Below are 24,905 nucleotides of genomic sequence, written 5' to 3' on the forward strand. Positions count from 1 at the left end.
AGGTATGTAATGTGTCAGTCTGTGTTTTAAAGTGGAAAACATTTCTGATATGAGACTGCTGGAATATCACTTTTCAACAGGCTTTTCTTAGAAATCAAATGATTTCCTTTCAGCCCAGATTTCTTTCTTTTTTTATCCGGTGTGGTACTTAAATAATGGCCCTCACAATACACACTGCAATGGGAAATAATATAAAAACAAAAGCATATTTATGCAAGTCATGCTAGGCTTCCTCTAGAAAAATATTACTTGAATGCTCTCCTATAACATCTCAGTTGCAGCATAATGACATATAGCTTTCTTTGTACAAGCAGTTTCTTCTGCTGCATCAGGAAATAATATTGCTATTGCAAATACAAAACGTATTCTAATTTTAGTAAAATCATGTAACCACTTCCCTGCATTTGCTTTATTTTTTTCTTTATGCTGTAATGCGACAAGTTTCACTTCCCAGATTTCTAATTATTACTCCAATGTACACATGCTAAGTGGTGCCATTAAACATTTGAATTCCTGGTGCAAATAGCTAGGAGGTAATTTTCAGTCATTTAATTAAGTCATTACCTTTGACTATTTACAATTTCACCTTTTCAGTGGTTATCAGAAAGTCTTTGATGCAGCACGATCACTTGCTATTCTAAAAATGGAGTGTTTGAGCAAGGGAATTCAGGTCATACTCTGCTGCATGCAGCGGTGTCCCTTCCCATTTAATGCACACGTTACTGTTGCTGGAAATGAGTTGAAGCATTTTAAATACAAAATATCTCAGCTACTTAATGTTCATCTAAATGTTCTCAATATTACCTGGAAATTTTGTTTTGAACCTCATTTCCAAGCCTAGGATCAGCTGACATCCTCCTGTTGTAGCAGTTATCTATATAGGGATCACCTGTGGCAACTGTGTGGCTGCTTGTGTTCTCTTGTGCTTTATTTTGCTATCCATCAGCAAATTAACTATGGCTTATTTTTGTTTATTTAGTTGATCTGTAAGCACGAGTGCTATGTTGCTAAAATGGGGAATAAGTGAGAAAATTAAATATGATTACTGAAGTGATATCCAAGTTTCTCTTAATGCTTTTATTTTTGCTTTAAAAAAAAAAAGAAACCACAAAACTACAGGCATTGAGGAAACTAGCCTATGTAAGGTAAGAGCTGCTTCCTCCTCTGTTCCAACTGGTATTTGAAAGTTGTCTCTCTTACAGCATTTGTGAAACAATGGTGTTCAGCAGTGCTACTGAGAAGGCACCAAAGAGATCAGATGTAGCATTGGCACACACCAAAGAGATGAAGTTCTGTCTTCGTGCCTTAAGCTAACTAAAGGTGATGTTCTAAAATACGTATTTTGATTTCAAAACTAAGAAACCCAGAACAACACGTTAGAAGTTAAATACATAACAGTAGTAAATACGGAAAATACAGTTGATAAGCAGAGCAACGAGGCAAAAGAAAATAAGTATAATAGTTGATTTTTTTTTTTTAAATGTTAATTCTTTGTCATGCTTGGCTTCCCCCCACCCCTTACATGTAGTGTGTCTTCAGTCTAAGCAGTACATGTATGCAACGTAGTGAGATGGTACTACCTTACATGGCATAGTTAATGAGTTAATTAATCAAAAAGGCAATGACACTGGAAGGCCTGATATCTGCATCAGTATGTGCTAGCCACATTGTCTGAGGAAAAACGAGGTCAAAAATACAGTTTTGAGATATACATACAGTACTTCTTCACGAAGAGAACTTGTCCAAAAGAAAGGCATCCTCTTTTAGCACAGATTTCTCGACGGTTTCAAACAGTAACGTGAAAACTGAAATTACAGTACGACTGCTAACGCTGAGAGATGCTTTGGTACAGACCACTGGGTGCAGATATCAGGCATTTCACCATGTTCCAGATGGTTTCTCCTGACGTATGTAGTCAAGAGTTTGCTATCAACTACTGAGATTGAATTTTCTATACGTTTGATTTTTCCATGAGAATCAGCGCTCCTTATAGATCAGAACTAAACACCCTATATAGGACCAAGAGAGCGGAGTTATTCAAGTTCACTGAAATATTACAAAAAAAAGGCTTCCTTTTTAGGAAAACTCAGCTATGGTAAAAATATCTACTACAGTGCACTGCACTGTAATAAATATTCAACATAAATTAATAATTTACAAGTACCTGAGCAAGTATACAGAGCACCATAGCACAGCACAGCACCAAAGGCAGTAGCTCAGAACTCTTAAAAAATAATGCTGTTTTAAACATTAAAAAGTCTAAGTATTGTCATAAAAATGAACTCCGGCTGGAGTTGAAAGATAGTGCAAACTTCTGTCTTCACTTTTTAAAATAAAGGTGTCTGATTTCCTCATCATTTCACATCGACAGCAGCATTGCTGGACCTGGGTACCGGCGGTGGATGCTTGGGAGCAGGTCTGTTGGAAAGAGAACAGCAAATTGTTACTTCACTTCAAGCACTGTGCTCGAGTCATGAAGAACAATGGTAGCAGCTCGTGGTGAGAGCTATCCAAGATGACTTTGGGCAATACTGTGGGGCTGCCATGCTGAGACAGTCACCCTATGTACCATCACACGCTCTACAGGCACGTGCATCATGACACGCAAGTGGCACAGCAGCCTCCTCCTCTGAGCTCAGGTGTTAATTGCTGCCTGGCCAGGGGATAAGCTCAGTGTTTAAGGTATGGTCCTATGTTTCTTTAGTGCTCATCAATTTTGCACCCCTTCAAAAATACTACTCCGCATCACAGAGTAGCAGTTGGTTTGAAACAATGGAAGCAGTCAGCTGGAGATGCTATTACTTTCAGATTATCCTACTAGAAGAGACAGCCTGGAGCTTAATCAAAGCACCCTCTTAAATCCTTTTGCTAGAAGTATTAGAAAACTAACTTAACTCTACTTCTTGAGCAATGTTGAATGCCTCAGTAGAGGAATTTCTATGGCTTAAAATGCTACTTTTTTCTTCCCTACAGGTCACAGAATCACACAGGAGTCACAGAATCGTAGGGGTTGGGAGGGACCTCTGGAGATCATCTAGTCCAACCACAAATAAGTGTAGGAATATGAAGAATTTTGAGTAAGAAAGTAAGAATTATTTTTATTTTTAACAATTATTATTTCTTGATGTATAATTTTTTATTTTTTCCTAAGGCAAGATGATGCTCAGATGATGTAATTCTGTCTTCCTCATAGTGCAATACTGTGGCACAATATCACTGTGTGATGTTTTTGGACAGCTGGGAATAGGAAAGCATACTCTAGGAGAAATAGAATGGAGTTGTTAAAGCTTTCTGTGCTGCTCAAACCTATGGTTTGACTTACTGCAGTTTGTCTACAACTAAGCTGCCTCTTGCACGTATTTCTTTAGGGGCTGTGACATGGATTAAGAATAATCTTGTCATGTAGTTTTATCAGGCAAAGAGACTAAACTGCACTGCCTGCCAGCATTCTTTTGTCTAGGAGTTAAAATTTGAGTTTTTATAAGTAAAAAAAAAAAAACAAAAAGCAGCAGCCAGAAAGTTTTCATTTTTTCCTCTATGATAAAGTACACCTAAAATCTTTGCTGCAACTCTTCCTCCCCCCCTTTTTTTCCTTAGCTTCCTATCTAATTTTACTTACTATGTCTCCTTTTATTTACATGTATACTTATATAATTGTAAATATACCAATAGGCTCTTTCTTGTAAAATGGAACTCCTGCATTTCTCATCCTTTCATCTTGAGTGATACTGCACTTCATTACAATTATGGGATGGATTACCTTCTGATAGCTGTGAAATATAAAATGATGACAAAACCTCTTTACAAGCAGTGCCTGCCTGTAAAATACTTTTGATTTAGTGAAGTAATCCATACACAAAACTTGCAAGCATTGTTGAGCCTTTAAATCTTGATTACACTTTTTTCCTCTGCAGCTCTGGGAGGGATAATCATTTCACTTCTAGATTGATTTTTATTTTTTTAAACATCAGCTTTCAGATGCATATGATGCTTTTGGTGAATATTTGGGGTATTATTTTTGGATGATATAATGTTCTGCTGTGGAAAGTGCAAACAGAAAACTGCTTTTATTGGTGTCTGACTTTAAGAGCCACGTTCAGTTCTCAGCCTAATTCTGTAGGTGGGATGGCTGAATAGGACTTTTCTGCAAGAGGTTATTTCTTCTAGAAATTGGTACTTATTGACTACTTGCTCTTACAAGGAACAGCAAGCAGTAATAGAGCAGTCAGACCTCCATACGCATCATAAATGCTGTTGGTCCTGTGGAGTCAGTGCAAGTGTGCCAATGTACTCTTGGTGCAAATCCCTGGCTTTCTGATGAGCAAACAGAAGATGCTTTTTGTGTATCACTCAGCAACAGTTGCAGCTCCTCAGAGCACAGAGGATCTGCTCTAAGATATCTCAGACCTGTCAATTGCTGTGCTACAAGTCAAGCCATGTCGAGGAGGAGAACCAACCTTACAGGAGCAATGTGAGGCAGCGCTTTTGTGTGTCCAAGCCCTGGGGTGCATGTGCTGTTATAACGAGCTTTGTTCAGGGGATCTGCTGGTAGAGGCTTCTGAGGAGGGTTTGGCTTGTGGTTTTCCTACAATAAAATAGAAATTGATCGTATTATAGTCTTTAAAGCTGGTTTTATCATATCTTTGCTCTAGCTCGGTGGTTGCTAGGTTCAGCACAGTTGTAGATATATTTAGGTGAGCACATATTGTAATGTATTTCTAAGCAGCAGGCACCTATGTTTTAAAGAAAGTTTTATACTTTAGGGATTTGGGTTTTTAAATTATTCTTTATTATAGAGATTGAAATTTCAGATTATTTAGTGGTAAAGGAAGACCAACAGAATGAATACATATCGTTGTAAAAGAAGATATAGAGAAAAGTGGCAGAACTAGAAGTAACATTAAAATACAGACTTAGATGAGCATAGCAGCAAACTGCTCAATTCCAGTTTGAACTGGGAATATCTTTTTTTTTTGTTGTTGTTGCTGTTGTTCAGAGATGCTGTTGTGCTTTCATTTAGTGGAATTACATGATTCATTAATAGGGAACAGAAGTCATCTGCTGGCAGACATGAGCTCATGTCTCTTCTGTGTGGTCCCTGAAGCCCTGCAAACAGGGCAGGGTGTCTACTTGTGGTCTTCATTAAGAAGAACTGGGACAGATTAACTCTCCACTGTACCCCAAATCTCCAGATCCATCTGCTATGGATCTCACCACGCTTTCTCTAAAAACATTGGACAGGGTAATTTTACTCTTCACTGTTAGTTTGCTGTAACTGCTAAGGTTGACCAAGAAGAAACAGAGCTTACGGGTGTAATTTAAAGATCCCTTGAAAAATGTAATCAAAACAGACCCCTAGAGGCATGAGTTACTCATGAATAAAACACCAGTTTTCACCATTTGTTTTGAGCATCCCTTTGTTTTCTTCCTTTTCGTGACAGATGTTTTACTCTTTTGGAAAGGAAACACAGGGTGACTGTTAGTAGGCATTCTAAGAATGGATTTAAACAAAAGAAAGTAGGGAATGTAAGATTTTCTGAGCAGCGCAGAGCAGCCAAGGACTAATGGGGCTCAATCATAGAATCATTAAGGTTGGAAAAGACCACAAAGATCATCTAGCCCACCTACTGACTCATCACTACTCTATCCACTAAACCAGGCTCCTTCGTGCCACATCGGTTGCTTTTGTTGTTTATCCAACCATTTTATTTGGAAGAAAGCTGGCTGGAATGGCTAACCCAGGTGTGCTGAGTTTGGACATCCCCTTGTCTGGACTTGGCCATGGAGTGAGCATCTTCTGTGGCTTAGAATGAAGGTAACCTTGAATGCCTTACCAGACTGAATTCTTTTGGCTCCCTCAGCTCCTCACATGAATGTTTATTCTGAAGATGCTGACCCATCAGTCATACTACAAAGGTAATTTTGATGGGTACCAGCCAAGCACCTGATTTCATTTCCTGATCAACCTAATGGAGCTGGGAGATAGATACTGACAGTGAACCTGGCCCCTTGATTAAGTATGTTTGTAGCGTAAAAGCACCTGAAAGTAGAAACTGTTTATTAGTTTAATTAAATATTAAATATTGTTAAATATTAAACTTGGCAACACCTCATGTGCTGCTGCTTTTGTTTGTTTTATTATTATTATTTTTAAACTATTTTAATTAAATCTTAAAGGGAAATTTACAATGAAGTAATAATTCATTCATTGCTGTCTCAATGGCCACTAGAGGGGAGGAGACTTGTCTTACAGCTCACCTTGTATGCTGTGTCTTATTTACCCACTGCTTATTTACCCACTGGCAGCAGGAAAGGAGCTCATGTGCAAACACCTCTCAGAGGAGAGAAGCTGAACAAGGGAGATAGAAGTAACAGAAACAGTGAATGGTTTGGGGTACTCCTCTTCAGCAGTATGCTGCACCACTGAGCACCTGGATGATTGATATAAATGGTGTAGCAGTGATTTTTGAAGTGCTTTCTCTTGCCCTGTTGGATGCAGTTCCAAGCAGTTGGTACAGATGCAATACTTGGGGTAGCATCTACATAAATTAGACCCAAACTATTCTAAAGCAGTGTCCTCTGAACATTGAGGGGGTAAATAACTAAGAAAAATGTTTTCTTCCCATGCAGTCATTTCCTCATCCCTAGACGTTATGATTTTGAAAGAATGCACTCTTGCTTGTTCTCTAAGTTGCCCTGAGTTGATTCCATGTTTCTGTTTCATACAGCAACTGAAAATTGAAAACATTGTTATTTTGCTTGATGGAGTTGCAATTAATTTCAGCTGCTAAACTGAAAAGCTGCTTTTGCAGTTTCAGCTCTGTCAGGCTTGGGTACTGATGGTGCTAGAGAGCTAGTATTCTGCTTTGTGGGATTTGAAGAAGTGGGCACGTATGTAAGGAGAAGAATTGCAGTGATTGCATTTGGTCACTGTGGGTGGCTGGGGCAGATGTCCTATCACACTGAGAAACAAACAGTTCCCTGTGCTAGTGAGGGCTAGCTTGGCTTGTATAGTGCTAGATGAACTTTTTTTTAGTGAACTATTTGATTAAGGATAGAACAGCACTTGTATTTAAAATACTAATTTTGAACAATGTGAAATATGCAGAGTGTTCTAAGAAATGCAAGGAAACAAAGAGTGAAACCATCAGAGCTAAAGGCAGCACCAACCAGTACCGGTCCAGATCTCCCATAAAACCTATTTTTGAAAGAATCAATCTTTCCCATTCTCCTGAATGGGAAAATAAATGACTAGCAGGATGGAAAAAGGAAGAAGAAAGAAATTGAATACTCTGAAAAAGATTAATAAACTGTCTCTACTTTGAATCACTCATTGGATGTTCAGCCATCCAAATATAAAACTTCTACACTCTCTCCGCTGCCATAATATCTAAACACAGTAGCATGGCAGATCAGCATTATCTTGTCCCTTTTTTACTTATTTGCTCATTTTGCACACATCCAAAGCACTTCCAAGTCCACTTGCTAATCCCTGAGAAAGTGACTTGGGACCAGCTCGCAAGGTTGATGCATGAAGAAAGCACTGACCTTGGCCATCACAGCCAGCTTTCTAGTAGGCACAGTCCCTCAACTCACAGCTGTTTGACTACAGCTTTGAGGTAAGTAACTGCACACAGACTAACATGCTGCTCATTTCAGATAGCTTGGTGATAATGACACGCAATTCATTTTAATCTTGTAGTTTATCATAAACAGCAAAACATCTATAAAATAAAACTAGATGGATGTCTGACCCCTTTCCTAAGACTCAATCATCTTACAAATGTGACCAAAAGAGAGAAGTTTTAGTGACAAGAAAAGGGCAATGTGGCACAGACAACTCCATCTAACCTGAACACTGCCTTGAGATGCATCTTATTATAAACCAGCTCTACTAAACAGTGGAAGGAGAGGTAGGTGTACATGAAATAAGTGTGGACAAGCAGAAGTCTTTTTCTTCTGAGATCTGTGCTCTGTAGCAACCCAACAAATCGCATGCTCTTTAGAAGAACTGAACTGCAAGCTAATATACATTTTGTTTCTGGGCAAGATTTTTGTAATTTGATTTCATCAACTATACTGTCACCTTCCTAACAGCCCCTGTAGCTTCCCCTCTGGCTAGGCAGGACAAGTCTGGGTCTGGCCATGACATAGAAGACACAGCAATACAAACAGTGGTGGAATGGTGCCTTGATTGGCAGCAACCAGTACTGCCCTCCTGACTACAATGGGATCTTAAGGCATCGTTATAATTTACACCCTATTCCTACAGTGCAAAAAGTACAAAGACCAGACTGTGGCTAAAGGCAAAGGGGAAAGATGAGAAAACCACTTCATTCCTATTCTTTATAGTTGGAGACAGAAGTTGAAAGGAACTCTATGGTTACCTGGGAGAACCTGAGCGTGGGGTTGGCAGGAAGGGGCCTTTCAGGCCCAGCTTGGTGGCAGGGTGGCTGGGGAAGGGGCGGCAGGACACGCTGAGGGGTCTTCAGCTGTGGCACATGGTGTGTCTTCACCGGGTCACTGATGTCAACGATCTGGTAGGGCAGCGGGCGCCTTGGGCCATCCCTCTGCAGAAACCAACAGTCGTAAACTTTGGGAGCTGAGACAAGAGCTACAGCTCTACAAATCTGGGCTAATATACTATCGTATGTTACTTTAGAAGTTTACTTTAGAAGTTATGAATCTCATTTAACCACTTACTTAAAGACTTACTTTTTGCACGTTTGTATTTTGTGGCTTCATGATGAGATTTTTACTGAGAGACGTGGTACGAATGTGATTGGGCTTAGATGATCTAGAAGATCTCGCTGGGCTCACAGACCTGCAATATGAGTGCATACGTATTGAACACAACAGTCTGCTTCATGGCATTTTTTTTAAACAGTAATATCTTTTCAGAAGGGGATTTCACAAGGACTTGCTGACTTTTTACAGTAAACAAGGAAAGTAAAGATTCTCTAGTGCTCCTGCATGAATAAAAATAAATATTGATTTTTTTTTTTTTGGAAACCAGTAGTCTGTTAAATTAGCTCCTACAATCTGTGGCAATGCAGCTTTGCAACGCCCAAGAGACTCTTCTAATGAATCTAGCATTTAAACAGTAATGACCTCAAATATGAAAGCCTCGGCTCCCTCGACTGAGTGTAGATAAAAGGCCATGCAATGTAATGAACCTGTTTGATGCAAACGAAAATAAGACTTCCTTCAATTCCATTTTTTCTTTTTTTTATCATAAAAGAAGAGGTATGCAGCCAAACCAAACCTCACATTATCACTGACAATCGGCAACGTTTTACTAAATCAGAAGAACACTGGGTGAATATTTCTAAGGCCGGATCTGTGTAAAGCACTGTCAACCATTCCGAGATAAATGCAGAGATGAGATTTGCTGTGTTCACAGTTATTTGCTACTCATATCTTTAAAGACAATAATAATAGGGAGCATAATTACAGAAAGCAATCATACCTTAATTTCTCTATTGTTGTCTTCTTACTTGTAAACAGCAATCTCATGAGAGTCTTCCTTTTCAGATACATGACTGACCCAGCAAAGGTAAGGCACAGAATGGTGATCAACACTCCTACGGTTAAGCTCTTATTATCTGCAACAAAACACAGCCAGTTAACTTCTACCGAGAGCCATCTGTACTGAAACTTGCCCTGTAGTGCTGCTGCCCAGCCCTACTGACTGCTGTTACAGAGTGCTTTAAGCTGTGAAGTGCATTGCTGGGACCTAAGTGAGGCTCAGCAGAGATGCAAGCCCTGACTGGATGACTTCCAGCTGGAAGCAAGCCTTATTTTTAGAAAGAGGCAAGCAGCAGCTCTGATACTGATGGCTATGTGATGTGATCATCGCCCGGAGGAGGGGATGTTGTGGTTCTGCAGGGCTGCTGACCTAAAAGTGCACCCTCCCACAGCAGGAGATGCATATTTAAACTTTGCTCTGGTAACCTATCATCACTGTCTCGGCCTTATCCTGGTAGAATTTCAGGTGGCTGGCTCCCACCCTGTACCAGGGCAGGGGGACACGGTCAGCAGCAACGTGGGACCTGACGGGTGCGAAGTGCTGCAGAGCAATGCATCCCCCACCATTTCTGGAAGATGAATAAAATTCTCACATTTTGATCGTGCAATTTAAATTAATTAACTTCTCTACGTAGCAATTAAATATTTAAGACTTCTTAATAAGAAAAATACATGGTCAAACACCTGGGTTTACTCCGAGTCAGCTGGGAGAAATCAGTTACTTAATGCTAATGAGACCACGTGCTATGTTTGACGAAGATACATGCATTTTATTGAGCTAATTCTTCAGTAATTTGATTTAGAGATGTGCAAACTACTCAGATCATCCCAACCACCCTGTCAAGAGCTCATATTGAAATCCAAATGTCAAGGATAGAGAATTAGGTCCTCTAGCAATTTCCATATTTGTTTATTCCTACGTTATTAAATGCAGTGCTGAGAAAAATGGTCAAAATAACACACTGAAAAGTCTTCTGTTAAACTGAAGCATTAACTTCTGAAACACAAACTGCAAGAATTATAAAAGATAACCTGTATTTGTCTGCAGTTAGCAGTGCCTATGCAGCACGTTGTAATATATTTGTAGCTCCCTAGATACTTTGATACAAGATAAAGGGAATACAATGCTTTAGAGCAAATCTGAGCAGAAGAACATTTAACACACAGGTAGTCACACTTGCTCAGTGCCTGAGCGCTGCTCCTTTGCTATCTTACCAGCTGGTAGGTATTTAAAAAAAAAAAAAAACAACCACCACCATTCAGCAGAGGAATCACAATGTGCTGCTTTGTCATGGAAATGACAGTGAAGTCATAAATCCAACATTGGGATTCAGTGCAGGATCTGGCGTGGAGAGAATACAATCCATTTTGGTTTTGGATGGCATTATTCATGTGAGAATGGGCAGATCACTTTCCAGCAAGTTTGAGGTTATATATGGATATATGAGCAGGCTGCTGGCCCAGTCACTTGCTCAGACATAAATCAGAAATATCTCTATGGAAGTCACTAAAGTTACAGTACTGTGGAGAAAAATTGGCGAGTGATGATTATCAAATCCTATAAAATTGCACTGCGCGTAGAAATAATTCCTTCTGAGGCTGGCCAGAGATGGAGGGAGATACTAATGCCAATGTTCTGCAGACTGAACGAGGGGAAGCTGAAATACAAATTACAGAAAATCACTCGTCCTACTGCTATCATATGGGAAGGGAATTTCTGCTTAACTTGCAGAAGCTTTCTACAAAATATAGTTAAAATCCGATACAATCAGAAATCGCCTTTGTTCCACAATGCAGAAATATAAAAACAATAATGAAATCCTTTCAGAAGCACAGTATCAGATAGACTTCTGATTTTTCCATGCATAGAAATGCTGCATGTCTCATCTTTGCAGCTTCCTGCCTGCAGCTTAGGCCAGTACCACATCCTGCACATTTTGGGGAGCTGTTAAGGCATGGAATCATAGGAAGGCTTTGGTTGGGAGGGATATTAAAGCCATGCATGCCTCTCTGGGCAGCCTGTGCCCTCTGAGTAAAGAATTTCTTCCTCGCATCTAACTCAACTTGATCATATATCTTGAGAAAAAAAGAAATGAGATGAGACTCACCAGGAATACTGTGCCTTTAGTTAAGCAAGAAGAGTAATGCACTCAGCTGGCTTTGGCTTTGCTTCACCAGATTTGCAAGTTGGTACCAATGCATTTAGAATAAGCTGTTTTCCTGACTTCCTGCAGCCTTGCAAGGTGACATTTTGCATTTCTGTTCTTTATCGTGGAAGCAAGAGCTAAAGCATGACTTATTACCCACCTGCTTGCCTGATGGGCCCGCTGTCCACGCTGCCACCAAAGCCTGGCTTGTCACAGTATGGAGGAGCCCAGTCAGCCTCACAGTGACAGTTCTTTTTGTTGTTGCAAACCTTCAAAAGAAAAGACAGACAGCCTAACATGAAAAGGATTCTGCTGTATAACTGGCCAACAGTGCCTCTTAATCAGCTGGTGACACAGCTGAGCGAAATGAAGCTCATGTCACAGAAGAGATGTACTGACATTTGCTCCTTGTCACAGCTAGGATGGCACAAAGCAACTCCAAATACAAGGGGAAGGAAAAAAAAAGGCGTTATTATTTATGTAGCAGGTAATAGTTTGAGTTGCATCAGCTGACAGCTCCAATAACCACAGTAAGGATCATCAGACACCTCTTAAGTCTTATTTTCTCTTTGCTTCCAGCAGCAACATTATCTGCTTTCTAACTTCTGTTCCTTTTGCCTTCGCAGGAAGAGGAGCTGCTCAGTGTTGTTAACACCACAAAGCTTTGTCAGCTCACTCGATCTCTCCTATCCATCAAGGCCTTGTGTCAGACCGCACGCTGATTTCTACACTGCTCAGACCCCCAGCTCTGAGATGCAGCAGTTGCTGGAAGAACGTGTGAAACTGGATGCAGGGCAGAGGAAATCCCTCCCTCTAGTATCGTATTTGCATGACTCATACAGACACACAGAATCACAGAATGATTGGAGTTGGAAGGGACCTCTAAAGGCCTGCAATTAATGGGGAAACCCACAGCTCCATCATGTGCTCAGAGTCCATCCCCTGGCCTTGGGTGTCTGCAGGGATGGGCAGCTCCCTGAGCAGCCTGTGCAGTGCCTCACTACCATTACTGTACAAAACTTCTTCCTTACATCTGATCTAAATCTCCCCTTCTTTAGTTTGAAACCGTTTCTCCTTGTCCTTTCACAACAGACCCTACTACAGAGTCTGTCCCCTTCTTTCTTTCCGGCCCTTATGATCTGCCACCACCACAGGGAAAACACAACAGATCAAGAGACAGATTTATAAGACACCAGTTAGTTCACGGGAGTTCACAGATACTCATTTTCTGGCAAGGTCAGCTGGCAGGTTGTCAGAAAGACCATACTGGCTGTGTCTGCAGAGCATTAAAACATCATGCACATAGCTTAGCTTTGCTATGGTCATGTAAAATGCAAAAAGAAATGATTTATTTTTCAAAAACAGCAAGATAGTTGAAAATATCATTTGTTAAGTTTTTTTTTTTTTTTTTTTAATTACAGACCTACAGGAGTTCCCCTCCACAGTTCCATGAGGTCCTCTCTGGCTCCTTGGGAGTCCATAATGCAGACATAAAGATGCCCCTGACAGTTACCCCAGCATAATGGCAAGATGCAGCACCATCAACAGTTCTTATGTTTTTTGAATTCAAAATGATAAGTTACAGTAAATTAAAATCCCTTCACAGGAGAGGACAGAGAACTGTCAGAGCTTTTTTGCAGAAACAAACAGATCATTAGAAAATCAAGGTTAATAAGGCGTATCTTGACACGACTAGCATTTTCATAAAATAAAACTAGCTTTCAGAAGACTCTGCTCTTACTGGTTGATCTTTCATTCTGTGTCACCATACCATTCAACTCATCAGTATGTTTTTTACTTCAGTACTTTTGGAAATACTTTTTTCAAATATCTTCATTCAAATGCATATTTTAGCTTTGCTGGGCCCACATAGAAACTGTCTTTTTTGAAATGTTAATAGGAACTCTTCATGAAGGAAGGTTAGACAAAATTTCTTTGAAGATGACAAAATTCCTTTTTATCACAGACTGTTAATTAAGAGCAAGATAATTACTAACTGATAAATATTCCTTTGTTAAATAAAAATAATTTCACTTCTATTAGTTCATATAAGAGACACTGAAAATTGAAATACATAAGAAAAAAGTACTGCAATGACTTTGACTGATGTATTATTATTCCCTGGAGACTTTCAAGGCAAGGCTGGATCAGGCCTGGGCATCCTGATCTAGCTGTGGGCTTCTCTGTTCATTGCAGGGGAGCTGGACTAGATGACCTTTAAAGGTCCCTTCCAACTCTAAGGACTCTATGATTCTATTCTATAATTACAAAGAATCATAGAACTCAAAGGCATTACATAAAATCACTTCTTGTCCAGTGTTCATTGGCTCTAAAAAAAAAAAAACCAAAAAGGGTTCCTATAATGCTTACTCCACGTCCATGGCACTTTGTTGCACACTTATGCACGCCAAAAACACTCGTATTCTGGCACCGGCGATTAAGGCAAATCTGCAAAATAAGAAAAGTGGAATTTTAATAGGAGCAGAACTGCTAGTGATCATCATAGAAACCTTAAGGCTGGAAAAAACCACTAGGATCCCCAAACCCAACCCCAGCCACCCCACCGTGCCCACGTCTCTCAGTATCACACCTGCACAGCTCTGGAGCACCTCCAGAAATGGTGACCCCACCACTCCATGGGCAGCCGTGCCAATGCCACTTTTTCTGAGAAGAAATTTTTCCTAATATCCGACCTAAACTGTGCACTGCGTCCCTCTCCAGCACTACATATCTGTTGTTCATCTGCCAATGGCTGTTTTAGCACTTACAAAGGTCTCCCAACACGCATGCTGTATTGACAGCATTCCATTGATGAAAAAATAAAGACATCAACCTTACGTATTTTCTTCTCTATAAGCCCTTCTAGACCAACTAGGTCAAAATCTCTGACATTTGTATATTACTCTTGGTTAGCACCTTGGCCAATACTGAGTTTTGACATCACAGCTCACACTTGGTTTTCTTTCAACACCAATTAAAAACCTCCAGCTTTTTGCCTTTTTTTCTTTTCCAGGACTACGAACCTGAACGCATTAAGTTAGGATTTGATTCAGATCCCCTTTTAAAATTGCATAGCTCTGTTTATACCAATGGCACGGTACTCATATATACTAGTGCAGAATGTGGACCTACAACTGCCTGAATATCCACCTGGCCTCGCTGATACATATGGGCTCATTATTGTTCTTCAGCAAAACCGAGACCTTTCTGACAGTTTTCCCAAGCTAAACAAACTTTGGTGTCAAATATAAAACAGCCATACATAAAACATAATAACAACCTTCTAGGAAATGGAAGTAAACAAACAGTGCGTGTAAAGTATTCAGATGCACAGTTTTTTGTTTTCCAATCTGGAAAATGTTACTCTGTCAATATAGATGAAAACTGGGGCAAAGCAAGATTAGCATCACCAAATAACACCATTGAGCAGTCAGATGACTGATGAGGATGTCAGTCATGAGAAGTTATCCTACTCAAAACTGTAAACAAAGAAGAAATTAGGACTGGAATGACTGTTACTATCCTATATTGACTAAAAGTAAAAGATTAAAATAAAATAAAAATCACTTCACAATTTTGTTCCTCTTTAACCGCAGCTCAGTTCAGTAGTACTAAAAGTCAGTCAAAATAATTAGCATTAAGCAGGGAAGAGAGTTGAAGGAGACGACAGGGATGCTTAATCAGGGCACTTATCCCCTGAGGAGAAGGAAAAATGGAAAAGAAATTAGAGTGAATTGGCATCAACATGCAGGCATGTAGAGAATATGGTCTGATTACAGCAGCATTCACCATTCAAGTATTCAGAGTGCAGCAGCACACAGAATTCTGATCGCATTAAAATGGCTGCATTGCAAATGGTGCATCTTCAGCTTAGAAAACTCAAGAATATTTAAATTCATATTCTTAATCCGTAATACAAATGCACTAATGTCCTCAGAGTAAAACATACAATTTCCTAAGTATTAGCCTGTGCATTCTATGTGTGTATGTATATGATTAGACAGATTAGAAAGATTAAATACTCATTAGTAAAACATAATGGGGTGCTTTCCCAGCATTGAATGTTCTTTGAAAAAAAGTTCTGTAACAGACTGACTTAGAAATGTTGTGTAAGTGTTGTTTTCCTGCAGTAGAACCGCAGTTGCACGAGGGATGTGCTCTCAAAGCTGTGTGGTGCTCCAACGTTATTCAAAAGCATTCAGAAATTCAGTGGCTCGTTCGAATCTACCACAGATTATCAAAGCACTTTTCTTCCCTCTTTGCCACGGGGAGTAAAGAAATATTCTCCATTTCAGTGGCTCCTGGACTCTTTTCCATTTCTCTCACTGTTAAATGTCTGTCTCCCACCTTTCTTTCAATCATAGAATGGTTTTGGCTGGTTCTCTGTTCCTTTTCTCTACAAGGAAATCCTGTGAATGTGCCATATGAAATTTGGCCTGCAAATGACCTCATTTCACATCAGGTAACTCACAGCGTTTGCAGAATATGATTGCAAAAATCAGTTTTGAAGGCTGAATATTAATATGGATTAGTATTTTTAAAATAGAGTGTTCAGAAACAGATTTTCATCCAAAAAGGGGAGGGGAAGGGAGAGACTCAGCAGCAGAGTTGACATCTGAAGTGACATTAACGACAATTCTGCAGGGCAACAGACATTAAGAAAGTTAGCATCACTGGTAGAAAAAAGAAACATGAAAATAGTAGCTTAACTGCAGTCCTTCCAAGGAATCCCATGAGCTCTTCAGAATTTCATAACGTATTTTGCAAGGAACCTCTAACCTAACTGGACAGATACTCAGGACTGTCCTAAAGAAAAAGGATTATGAACTTAAGCAACTTGCAATGCATCTGTAAATCTGTGATCCAGAAGAGCAGTCAGAAGAAGAGCATAAGCACCTAACGCAGCAACAACAGGAGAAGCAATAAGAGCCCACCAATTCTCTTGTGAAGAATTAAAATGAAGTTCCAAAGCAAACCCCAATCAATTTAGTACAGAATAGTTTGGGTCATGAGGGCAGCGATGTTCTCCTTGTCCAAGAGTATTTCAGGTCCTTACTTTTCCATCTTCACACTTGGTTCCTGACAGCACGAGACCAGGGTCAGGCATGTCATCCCCCAGATACACGTGGGTGCCACGACACAGGATTTTGCCACCTTCCTGAAGTGGGATATTGGTTTCTATGGAAACAGCATTGGTACCAATTACAGGTCGATTGGCTCCTCCTTGACACTGAATTTTTCCACATTTAGCATCTCTGAAGGAAACAGACAAAACCAAATGTGAGTTAAGTATCTGTAGATGGCACGAACCCATTCCCACCACCATCACAGCCCTACCTGGGCTCACACTTGGCAAAGGAGCTCTTGGAGTCTTTGCCACAGTTGCCGTATGGATCACCTGCAGAATTGACTCTCTCAAAGCAGATTCCAGGAGCGGGTTTGGCACCTGAAACAAAACCTAATCAGAACCTTCATCTCATACGAGGTGTTTTTAATAATTTTCTTTGAGCTCCACCGACGTTTTAGGGGAAAGTGGGATGTGATGTGCATGCTGATGAAGAGCAGCAGAGCCCTTGTGCTGGATCAGCATGCTAATGGAAGGGCCCAGACACACGTCTTTTCCACAGTTCTTTGTCTCCCTTGGCAGTGCTGAGCAGCAGACAATGCAGGACTCGCACTCTTTCCGAGTTTCTAGATGATGGCCCTCTAGTGAATCCTCCCAGGACACAAAAAACTTTCAGCAAATGCCAAATCTAATGAAGACAGACACAGGCCAGCTGGTAAGTGAACTCCCTCTGTTTTACAGGAGTCCATGTGATTCAAGCAACGGCCCAGGAGCTGAAGCCAATGGAAATAGTTGTCAAGAAAAGCCTTTGTAACCGCAGCTCAGAACAACAAGAAATCAGGAAAAAACTCTAGTTGCTAACAAGAGTGCTGTATGGCCATAAAACCATGAAACCTGACATGCCAGCTCGAGCTGACACGCTGGGAGGAGGAAGGAATCCATGCCTGAGAGGAAAGACTGACCTGAAGGGAGGATCCCTTCTGCCACGGTGGTGGAACTAGGAATCTGAGAAGACAAGCAGCATCTGGTTCTTATCTACTGCAGCCTTTTGCAATGGAGACATACCCAAGCAGCAAAGGAACTTCCCTGATGGGAGTAGTACTGGAAATGTTTGTGCAGACAGATTACTCATCCCTACATTTCAGAAGTCAAAAGGTGCCTATTAACACGTACTCTAATCTCTTAAGCAGAGATTCTCCTGTCCATCTTTTTTTTTTTCCCTCCCCCCCCCCCCCCTCCCAGATTATCACCAACTATGGGATATCTTCTTGGGTAGCATCCATACATGTATCTGACGTCTAAGAGGTGGAGGATCTATGTTCATGCTTTGACTGTGCAATGTTTAATTAGACCCTGCATTAGAATTTCATTCCTTTATTTTTAATGTGAATGGTAGCTTTTATTTCCAGCAAATAATTGCTGCTCTTTGATAGATTGAAGGGCCCTTTGCTAGGGCCCTTTACTACCCCGTATTTTCTATCCATGAAATAATTCATAGCACAATTGGGTCATTGCCAACAATTGCCAACATTTCATCTACTGCAATGCACAGACGACTTCTGAGGAGACAAAAGTGGCAAGGATGGATATATATTGGCTAAAAATCTTAGCATTTATCTGCTGGATACATTTTGTACTTTTGACAGATCAGCCAAACTGAAACAAGAACAGGCAGCAATTTCTGTGATAGCCTAAAGGCTGAGAGTTTGCCATTTTCACAGTGTTCCCCAACCTTTAACAGAGGCAGAATTAATGTTCCATTTTTCAGGCGTTCTCAGCCACTTGCAGGTGTGTATGCCTATAACTGGGGATGCAGTATATAATCCATTTAAAGTGTCCTGAAGATTTCATTATAAACATTCAAAGAAGAAGGAGGCTTGAAAAAAGGGGGTCCAATTCCTGAAGAACGTACAAATATGATTGTAAAACTCCCAGTTAGTGCGGCTCTTTTCACTAATAACTTGGAGATTAAAGCCTCAATTAATTATCTGCATTTCACAGTCAGAAGCTTGACTAATACTCCATACTGCCAAGCAGCAATCTAATGCTATTAAGGACAAAAAATTAGAACGTGGAGAGGCTTACGATGGCACCCTCTTTTCAGTCTGAGATTTGTACGTACTGAAACTGGAAAACCCCAGAAGGAGGGCAAAGAAGGAACAGAATGTGAGCTGCTGGTTCCCTGGAGAGAAGGACAAGAGCCTGAAATTCCTTGGAAGATCATTATCAAGTTTGCTGAGTTCAGAATTTTTCTCAAATCTGGAACTGTTAAAGGGACTCACCCAGGATTCTTTCACTTCTTTTCATTAGACCACAAGCAGTAATCAAAAAAATCAACAAAAGCATCCAGACAAGGCACTGCGCAAAAAGCAACAGTGAAATTTACATTTCCAGCATATAGATCCCTCCTCATCTTTCCAGGCCAGGCACATTAACTATTCAGCATGATGCAAACATTAACATATGCATACACTACTCCAGCTTCAGAATGCAAAGGGAAGGAAGGAAAGAAAAACATGCTGTAAGTGAAAGCCCAAGTAAAATAAACTGCTTTTTTTCCCCTCCAATATCTGCAATGATTGACCTCCTTCAGACCCACCTCACCTCACCAAAGGAGTAAACCACCCACCTACCATGAGTGCTACAAGTCTCCTTTTTTCCTGCTGCCAAAAGCAAAACGCATGCCTCACATCCTGCTTTTTGACCAATAAAATACTTATTAAAAACGGTTGAAATATTGAGATTTTAAGGTATTTGCCTTCTCTTTCACCTGGTGAAACATTTTATTTTTTGACTGTAGAAGTCAAGCACGTTACACGTGATGGAACGCAGCCCACAGGAAGAACACATCTGCAGCATCCTTGCAGGGCACAGCCAGTGAGTTTTAACTCCAACCAATATTACTTGACAAGGAAATGGGCTTCGTGGAGCACAAGGAAATGCTCCCCTGCCAGGCTGAGAGCAGTCTGGGTATGAAACACCTGGTACCCAACGATCAGCTGGGACCCGGAAACAGAAGTCTAGCTTCAATTCAATTTCATCTCTATCAAACCGAAACACATGGTAGCTTGGGATTCAGACGGCTGTTCCTTCTCCTGACTGGTTTCTCACAATATTTGGACATTTTTATAAATGAAAACATAGACTGTAAGAAACTGAACAGATGGAGCGACCAAGTTAAAAGGAGAATTTCAGAGGATGCTTAAGGATGAAAATCGTAATGTTGTGTTGCTGGAGGAAACCCATTTATCATGATCGCAGCACACAGACTGCAGCAGAAAGTCCTGTCTTTCTCTATTTCACTGCCTCTATGGGCAAAGACAAGATGGTTTGCAAAAGATTTCCAGTGGATAGTAAGTGCCTTGAACTTGATGAGCAGAGTTTTTTCACTTTGCAGTTGATAATTACAATATCGTCACTCGGTAATTAAGGTTCTGTCAGCCTTTGCACACTGAGCCTTATTCAGGGGGATTAAATCAGCCATTCGAAACTGCAGCAGGTCAGAGCTCAGCACCTCAGCTGTCATCCTGGAGACTTTTCTTTTCCCCTCCAAATGTGTGCATTGATGAGTGCACTCCTTCCACCATCAGATTTCATAAACAGAGATGTTCTGCTCTCGGAAGCGGTGCAGAAACGCCGTGCCATTTCAGATCTGCAGGACCTGCTGCAAGGAGCCAACATCATCTCCCAGAAGAGAAGAGAGAAATTCCTGCGGTGCTGATTGCAAGAATGAAGAAACACCATTTACCAGGCTGTAAGTGGAAACTGAGATGTAGACTCAGGTGCCAACATTGTCTTATTAAAAAAGAAATTATACGCTGCGTGTAGGTGAGGAGGGAAAGAAAACCTCACTCAGATGGGAGTTTTGTTACTCACAAGCACTGTGACCAACTGTATAAATAAATACAAGCATAAAAACACAGCTCTGTGTGTCATGTGGTTTGCACCTGGATTCTATATCTCATTAAGTCTGTTTTACTGCACCGATGACGCAAAGCAAACTTCCTCAAGCTCCCCTCGGCCTTTCTCTTCATCTTGGTGATCCCTGCTGTTAAGTTTGTGAAGAACGAGATGGGGCTGAGCTGGTATTTTTGCACTTAAGGAGGATGCGAGCTCTCACTAGCTCTGAGAATACGATTTAATGCCTTTCCCAACCCTAGAAGCAAGCAAAGGCATTGCCAGAAGTCTATGATGATCCAAACAGTTTGATTTCACTGGTTATACTAAAACACCATCAAATCTGAATCTCATTAAGCAAATTTGCATTCTTGCAAAAAAAAAAAACAGCCACAGGTTGGTCAGTTAAGTGGGATGGGGAACCCATCTGTTCTGCTTGTAGGGCTGTACTTGGAAAAAAGTGCATCACTGACAGGCCTTTGTAATAAATATTGACAAGAAAATTGTTTCCTCCTAAACAAATGGCCATGCCTACACAACAAATTTAAACATGTTCTAATTATTAAGTCTATGTCTGCCATTGGCTGCCCCAAATCACTGCTTTTTTGCCTTGTGTGAAAAAGCAGGAAAACACACTGACAAAGCTGTCCTCGTCCTTCCTCAAGAATCACTTTCTTGTCCATGGAGAAAATGCCAGGAGTTTAACACTGGTAATCTCCTACTGCTTGATAACCGATAATTCCTCTCTCTTAAATAGCTTCCTCTGCATTGCTATTTGCTCCCCCAAAATGCCAGTGGACTACCAGGCATTACAGAAATGCATTCCTGTTGCTGCACTGCTCAGTCACGCTGCTGCCAACAGGGCAGACCAGTGCAATGCCAACATTTTGAACAGGAAGCAGGAAAGAGTTTTTAGGGTTTTCTTAGCACTCTGGCCTATTGCAGAGAGGGAACAGCAAGAAGTATTCCTCCATTTGAACTGAAATTATCTGCTGAAAGTAACAAACCCAATGAAATGCAAGTACTCCACTCTGGAAACAGATCCCTGCTGCTCAGCCTAACGTGCGAGCTCCAACAAAGCTCATTATTTTTCTTCGGTGCTAAAAATATTAAGGTTGACATGTATCATTGGGCATCTGTAAGCCTATGAATAAAGAAAGATAAATAAGAGAACACACTGATAAGGAATTCAATGTGCTGAATATAGTTTTAAGAAAAGTTATTGTATTTTGTCCTGCCTGGCTCTCTCCTGCTGAGAAGAAGAAAAACAGAATTAATGTAAAGGAATCAGGGCGTGTTCTCTCTTTATGGTATAAAATTTTCATTTAAGAACACACAATTGTTCTTTCATCCAACCTCCAACACACGCAGTTGTTAAAAACAAATTTTAAACAATTATAGGAATCTAGTAAAAGGTTCAAATAGAACTTTTTCATACAATGCCCAAAGACAACCTCTCAGTCTGTCAAGTCTCTTCTTCAGCAAGCGAGCTGGAAGGAAACACTTTTCTTATCTGACCCTTCAGGCAGGTGAGATTTGGAATCTCTGTTTTCCAACCACACGGCCCATGCAGCCCATCTCCCCCTCTTCTCACTCTTTATCAGCTAATCCATGTTCCAGCTAGCCAGAAGTGTGAGCAGGTAGGAATATTCCTTGTTTTTTCATGCATAATCTAGTTCGCTTGAAGTTGGAAGGTTTACTGACATGATGTCTAATTCATACCTGCACCACTGAGGTCAGAAATAGGACTTTTAGTTTAGGTTCTGGCATTCTGGTTAAAGTCTGTTGTGACCATTTGAGCTCTGCTCGTAATAAAGCTATTTTTCTCATAAGGAGACCCCCACAGCCGTGTCTGCTGAGGCTCCAGGCACAGCAGTGCCTGCTCAGTAGTCCAGACAAGAAAGACAAGACAGATCTGGGGGAGCTCGGGGGTGCTGGAAGACGTGCTTTGTTCAGAAACAGACCTAACAAGGGAGCTGCAGTAATTCAGCTTCTGACCTTTAGCTGGATTTTTCTCAGCGGCTGAAATTACTAACAGTCCAACTGAAGAACTTTCCATGGCATGGGAAACTGGTTCACAAGGAAGGTTTTGCTTTATACGAGAGAAAACATCTCTGTATCCAGGGGATTACAAATCCCAGCATGACTCAGGCTGGAGGCTATAACTGTACATGCCTGTATCAGCTCTTATTACCTCTATGACATGAGTGGGATTTGGAGGAGTGCATCAGAGGCGCAGTTTGCTCCACGTAGGCAGTTTAGTTATGAGCCAGAATTCTTGCTAGCATGCTCATATGGGTACAAGAGTGCATTGCATCTCTCCTGCTTTCCTTATCTATGGCATTATCTCCTGAGATGCTGTAACACCCTTTCACAAGTTTGCAAATTGTCTGAGCTCTTACACAGATAGCAGATAAATCCTTAGTGGATTTCTGATGGGGTCTCTGACCGAGGGAAACATCTGTGTATCATTAATTAGACTGACACTCGAGTTTTGAAATAGAGCAAAAGGCGGTGAGATACTAAATTGAAAGAGGTCAAAGGAGTAGAAAGCATTAACATAAAAGAATCTAGCACTAAATAGCACTCCTCTTCAGGGAAGTTCAAAGAGCTTCTTCCATTTGAGAGAGGGGCTCAGTGAGAAGCTGAAGATGGGACTTGCCCCCAGCGAGGCAACAGCAAAGCGCAGAGTTAATATTGGTGTGTCAGGACAAAACAAGGAGGTGAACAGCTTTCCTGGTTACCTGCTCAGGATAACCCAAGGGCTCATTGAATGAGATTTGTGCAAAAAGTGAGTGAAATCCCGTGGAGATAAGCCCTCCTGCTTCAGAGCATCCTCTGCTAAGAGAACTGTTGGGGGGTAGGTTTATAGGGTGACACCAATAGACAGCGTGCACTCAGTGCTACAAGAATCTCGTGTTAATGTTAACTCTATTTTAGGAGGTCGACAGACACGTGTGTTCTACGGATGGAACATTTCAGACAGAGGTAGAAGCTTACCTACTGGTCTGAGAAGGGATGTGGTTTCCACCTGTGTCAGGAGCATTCAGCGTTTTAGGAGGTGAGACAAGGGCACGTCAAAGTCAGTACTAAATGATTTGCCTCAGCTCACCTGGCCACGCGTGCTGGTGCTGCAGAATGAACCTATTTAATGCTGCTCTCTACCTCCTGCTGCAAAGAATGAACACGACTGCAAATCAAGGGGAAAATGAATCGCAAACTGATTCCCTCATTGTTCGGTTCTCTGTTTCAGAGAAGAATAGGCGCAGATTGGTTCTGTATCAAATTCCCCCCAAATCCATCCATAATCACACACAACTCTGCCTTGAGTCTGCCTGATGAACAGCACTCCTGGTGCTCAGACTCACCCTGGCCCCAGAGGGTGATGCACTGCTGCTCGTGGGTCTGGCAGATGCCGTTGTAGCAGTAGCCATCCACCCCATGGCACGCATGCCCATCGTGCAGGTACACATTGGCTGGGCAGTGAGGGCTGGCTCCGGTGCAGAACTCTGGCAGGTCGCAGGAATTGCTCGACTCTCTGCAAGAAATCCCCGCTGGTTTTAACTGCAAAACAAACAAAACCTTGGCTGCTGTTACGTCAATTAATAGGAGCCATGTAGTGATGTAACCCACATAGCCATTGGCTCTGCATTAACTGACTGCAATGGACGGTGTAAAGATTTGGCCAGGTTGCCCAAAAAAGCTGTGCGCCCCATTCCTGGAAGTGCCCAAGGCCAGGTTGGAACGAGATATTTAAGGTCACTTCCAACATAAGCCATTCTGTGATTCCCCATCCATACAGCTCCACTGAACCTCCCCAGCCCCAGCTCATGGGGACCAACACCCATGTAAGTGTGAAAAACATTCAAGCATAGAAGTTCATGAAAAAGAAGTGGCCACAAGTAGCACAGGCCTCCTTAGAGAGAAGTCTGTTGCTCTGCCACTTCAATAGCTGTAAGAGTTTGATGGTTTTTTTTTAAAAAAAAACTGCTCACAAGAAATACAAACATTTTAATGGTTAACGGCATAATTTGTTGGTTCTGCACCCTTGCTTACTAGTCTGCAGTTGGGAAGATTATGATATTTTGCCTGCCCCACACCAGTGACCATTTCCATCAGCTCACCTTGCAGTCTTCGCAGCAAAGTCCATGTGCACACACTGCTCCTGGCCTCAAAGTGCAGGTAGTTGCATTGCAGCACCGGTTTGTACATTCCTGGATGGGGATAAATTGAAAGCAGACAACTTTCAGTTGCAATGAGCTGTAAAT

General features: G+C 41.2%; 1 protein-coding gene and 1 long non-coding RNA gene across 4 annotated transcripts in view; one reads left to right on the plus strand and one right to left on the minus strand.

Moving 5' to 3' along the window:
• The first annotated feature begins 1,231 nt into the window (after positions 1 to 1,231).
• LOC149917129 (uncharacterized) lies at positions 1,232 to 4,451 on the plus strand. The gene is made up of 3 exons (XR_016468898.1): positions 1,232 to 1,320; positions 2,372 to 2,682; positions 2,974 to 4,451. It is a non-coding gene; the product is annotated as an uncharacterized LOC149917129 (long non-coding RNA).
• The window catches only part of ADAM12 (ADAM metallopeptidase domain 12), a 168,488-nt gene continuing 144,901 nt past the window's right edge, over positions 1,319 to 24,905 (minus strand). The window contains exons 13-23 of one of the 3 annotated variants that reach the window (XM_090145647.1): positions 24,762 to 24,851; positions 24,006 to 24,201; positions 17,013 to 17,121; positions 16,732 to 16,930; positions 14,046 to 14,123; positions 11,836 to 11,944; positions 9,470 to 9,605; positions 8,716 to 8,824; positions 8,388 to 8,570; positions 4,463 to 4,585; positions 1,319 to 2,418 (exon numbers count right to left, since the gene is read on the minus strand). In XM_090145647.1, coding sequence (XP_090001773.1) covers positions 2,260 to 2,418; positions 4,463 to 4,585; positions 8,388 to 8,570; positions 8,716 to 8,824; positions 9,470 to 9,605; positions 11,836 to 11,944; positions 14,046 to 14,123; positions 16,732 to 16,930; positions 17,013 to 17,121; positions 24,006 to 24,201; positions 24,762 to 24,851 — 1,491 coding nt within the window. In that variant the 3' untranslated portion in view covers positions 1,319 to 2,259. Of the gene's footprint in view, positions 2,419 to 4,457; positions 4,586 to 8,387; positions 8,571 to 8,715; positions 8,825 to 9,469; positions 9,606 to 11,835; positions 11,945 to 14,045; positions 14,124 to 16,731; positions 16,931 to 17,012; positions 17,122 to 24,005; positions 24,202 to 24,761; positions 24,852 to 24,905 lie in introns of all 3 variants that reach the window. The other 2 variants (XM_090145648.1, XM_031597316.2) reach the window with 2 other exon arrangements.

Source organism: Phasianus colchicus, chromosome 8 (genome assembly GCF_987193195.1).
Source record: "Phasianus colchicus chromosome 8, bPhaCol1.hap1.1, whole genome shotgun sequence".
NCBI lineage: Eukaryota > Metazoa > Chordata > Aves > Galliformes > Phasianidae > Phasianus > Phasianus colchicus.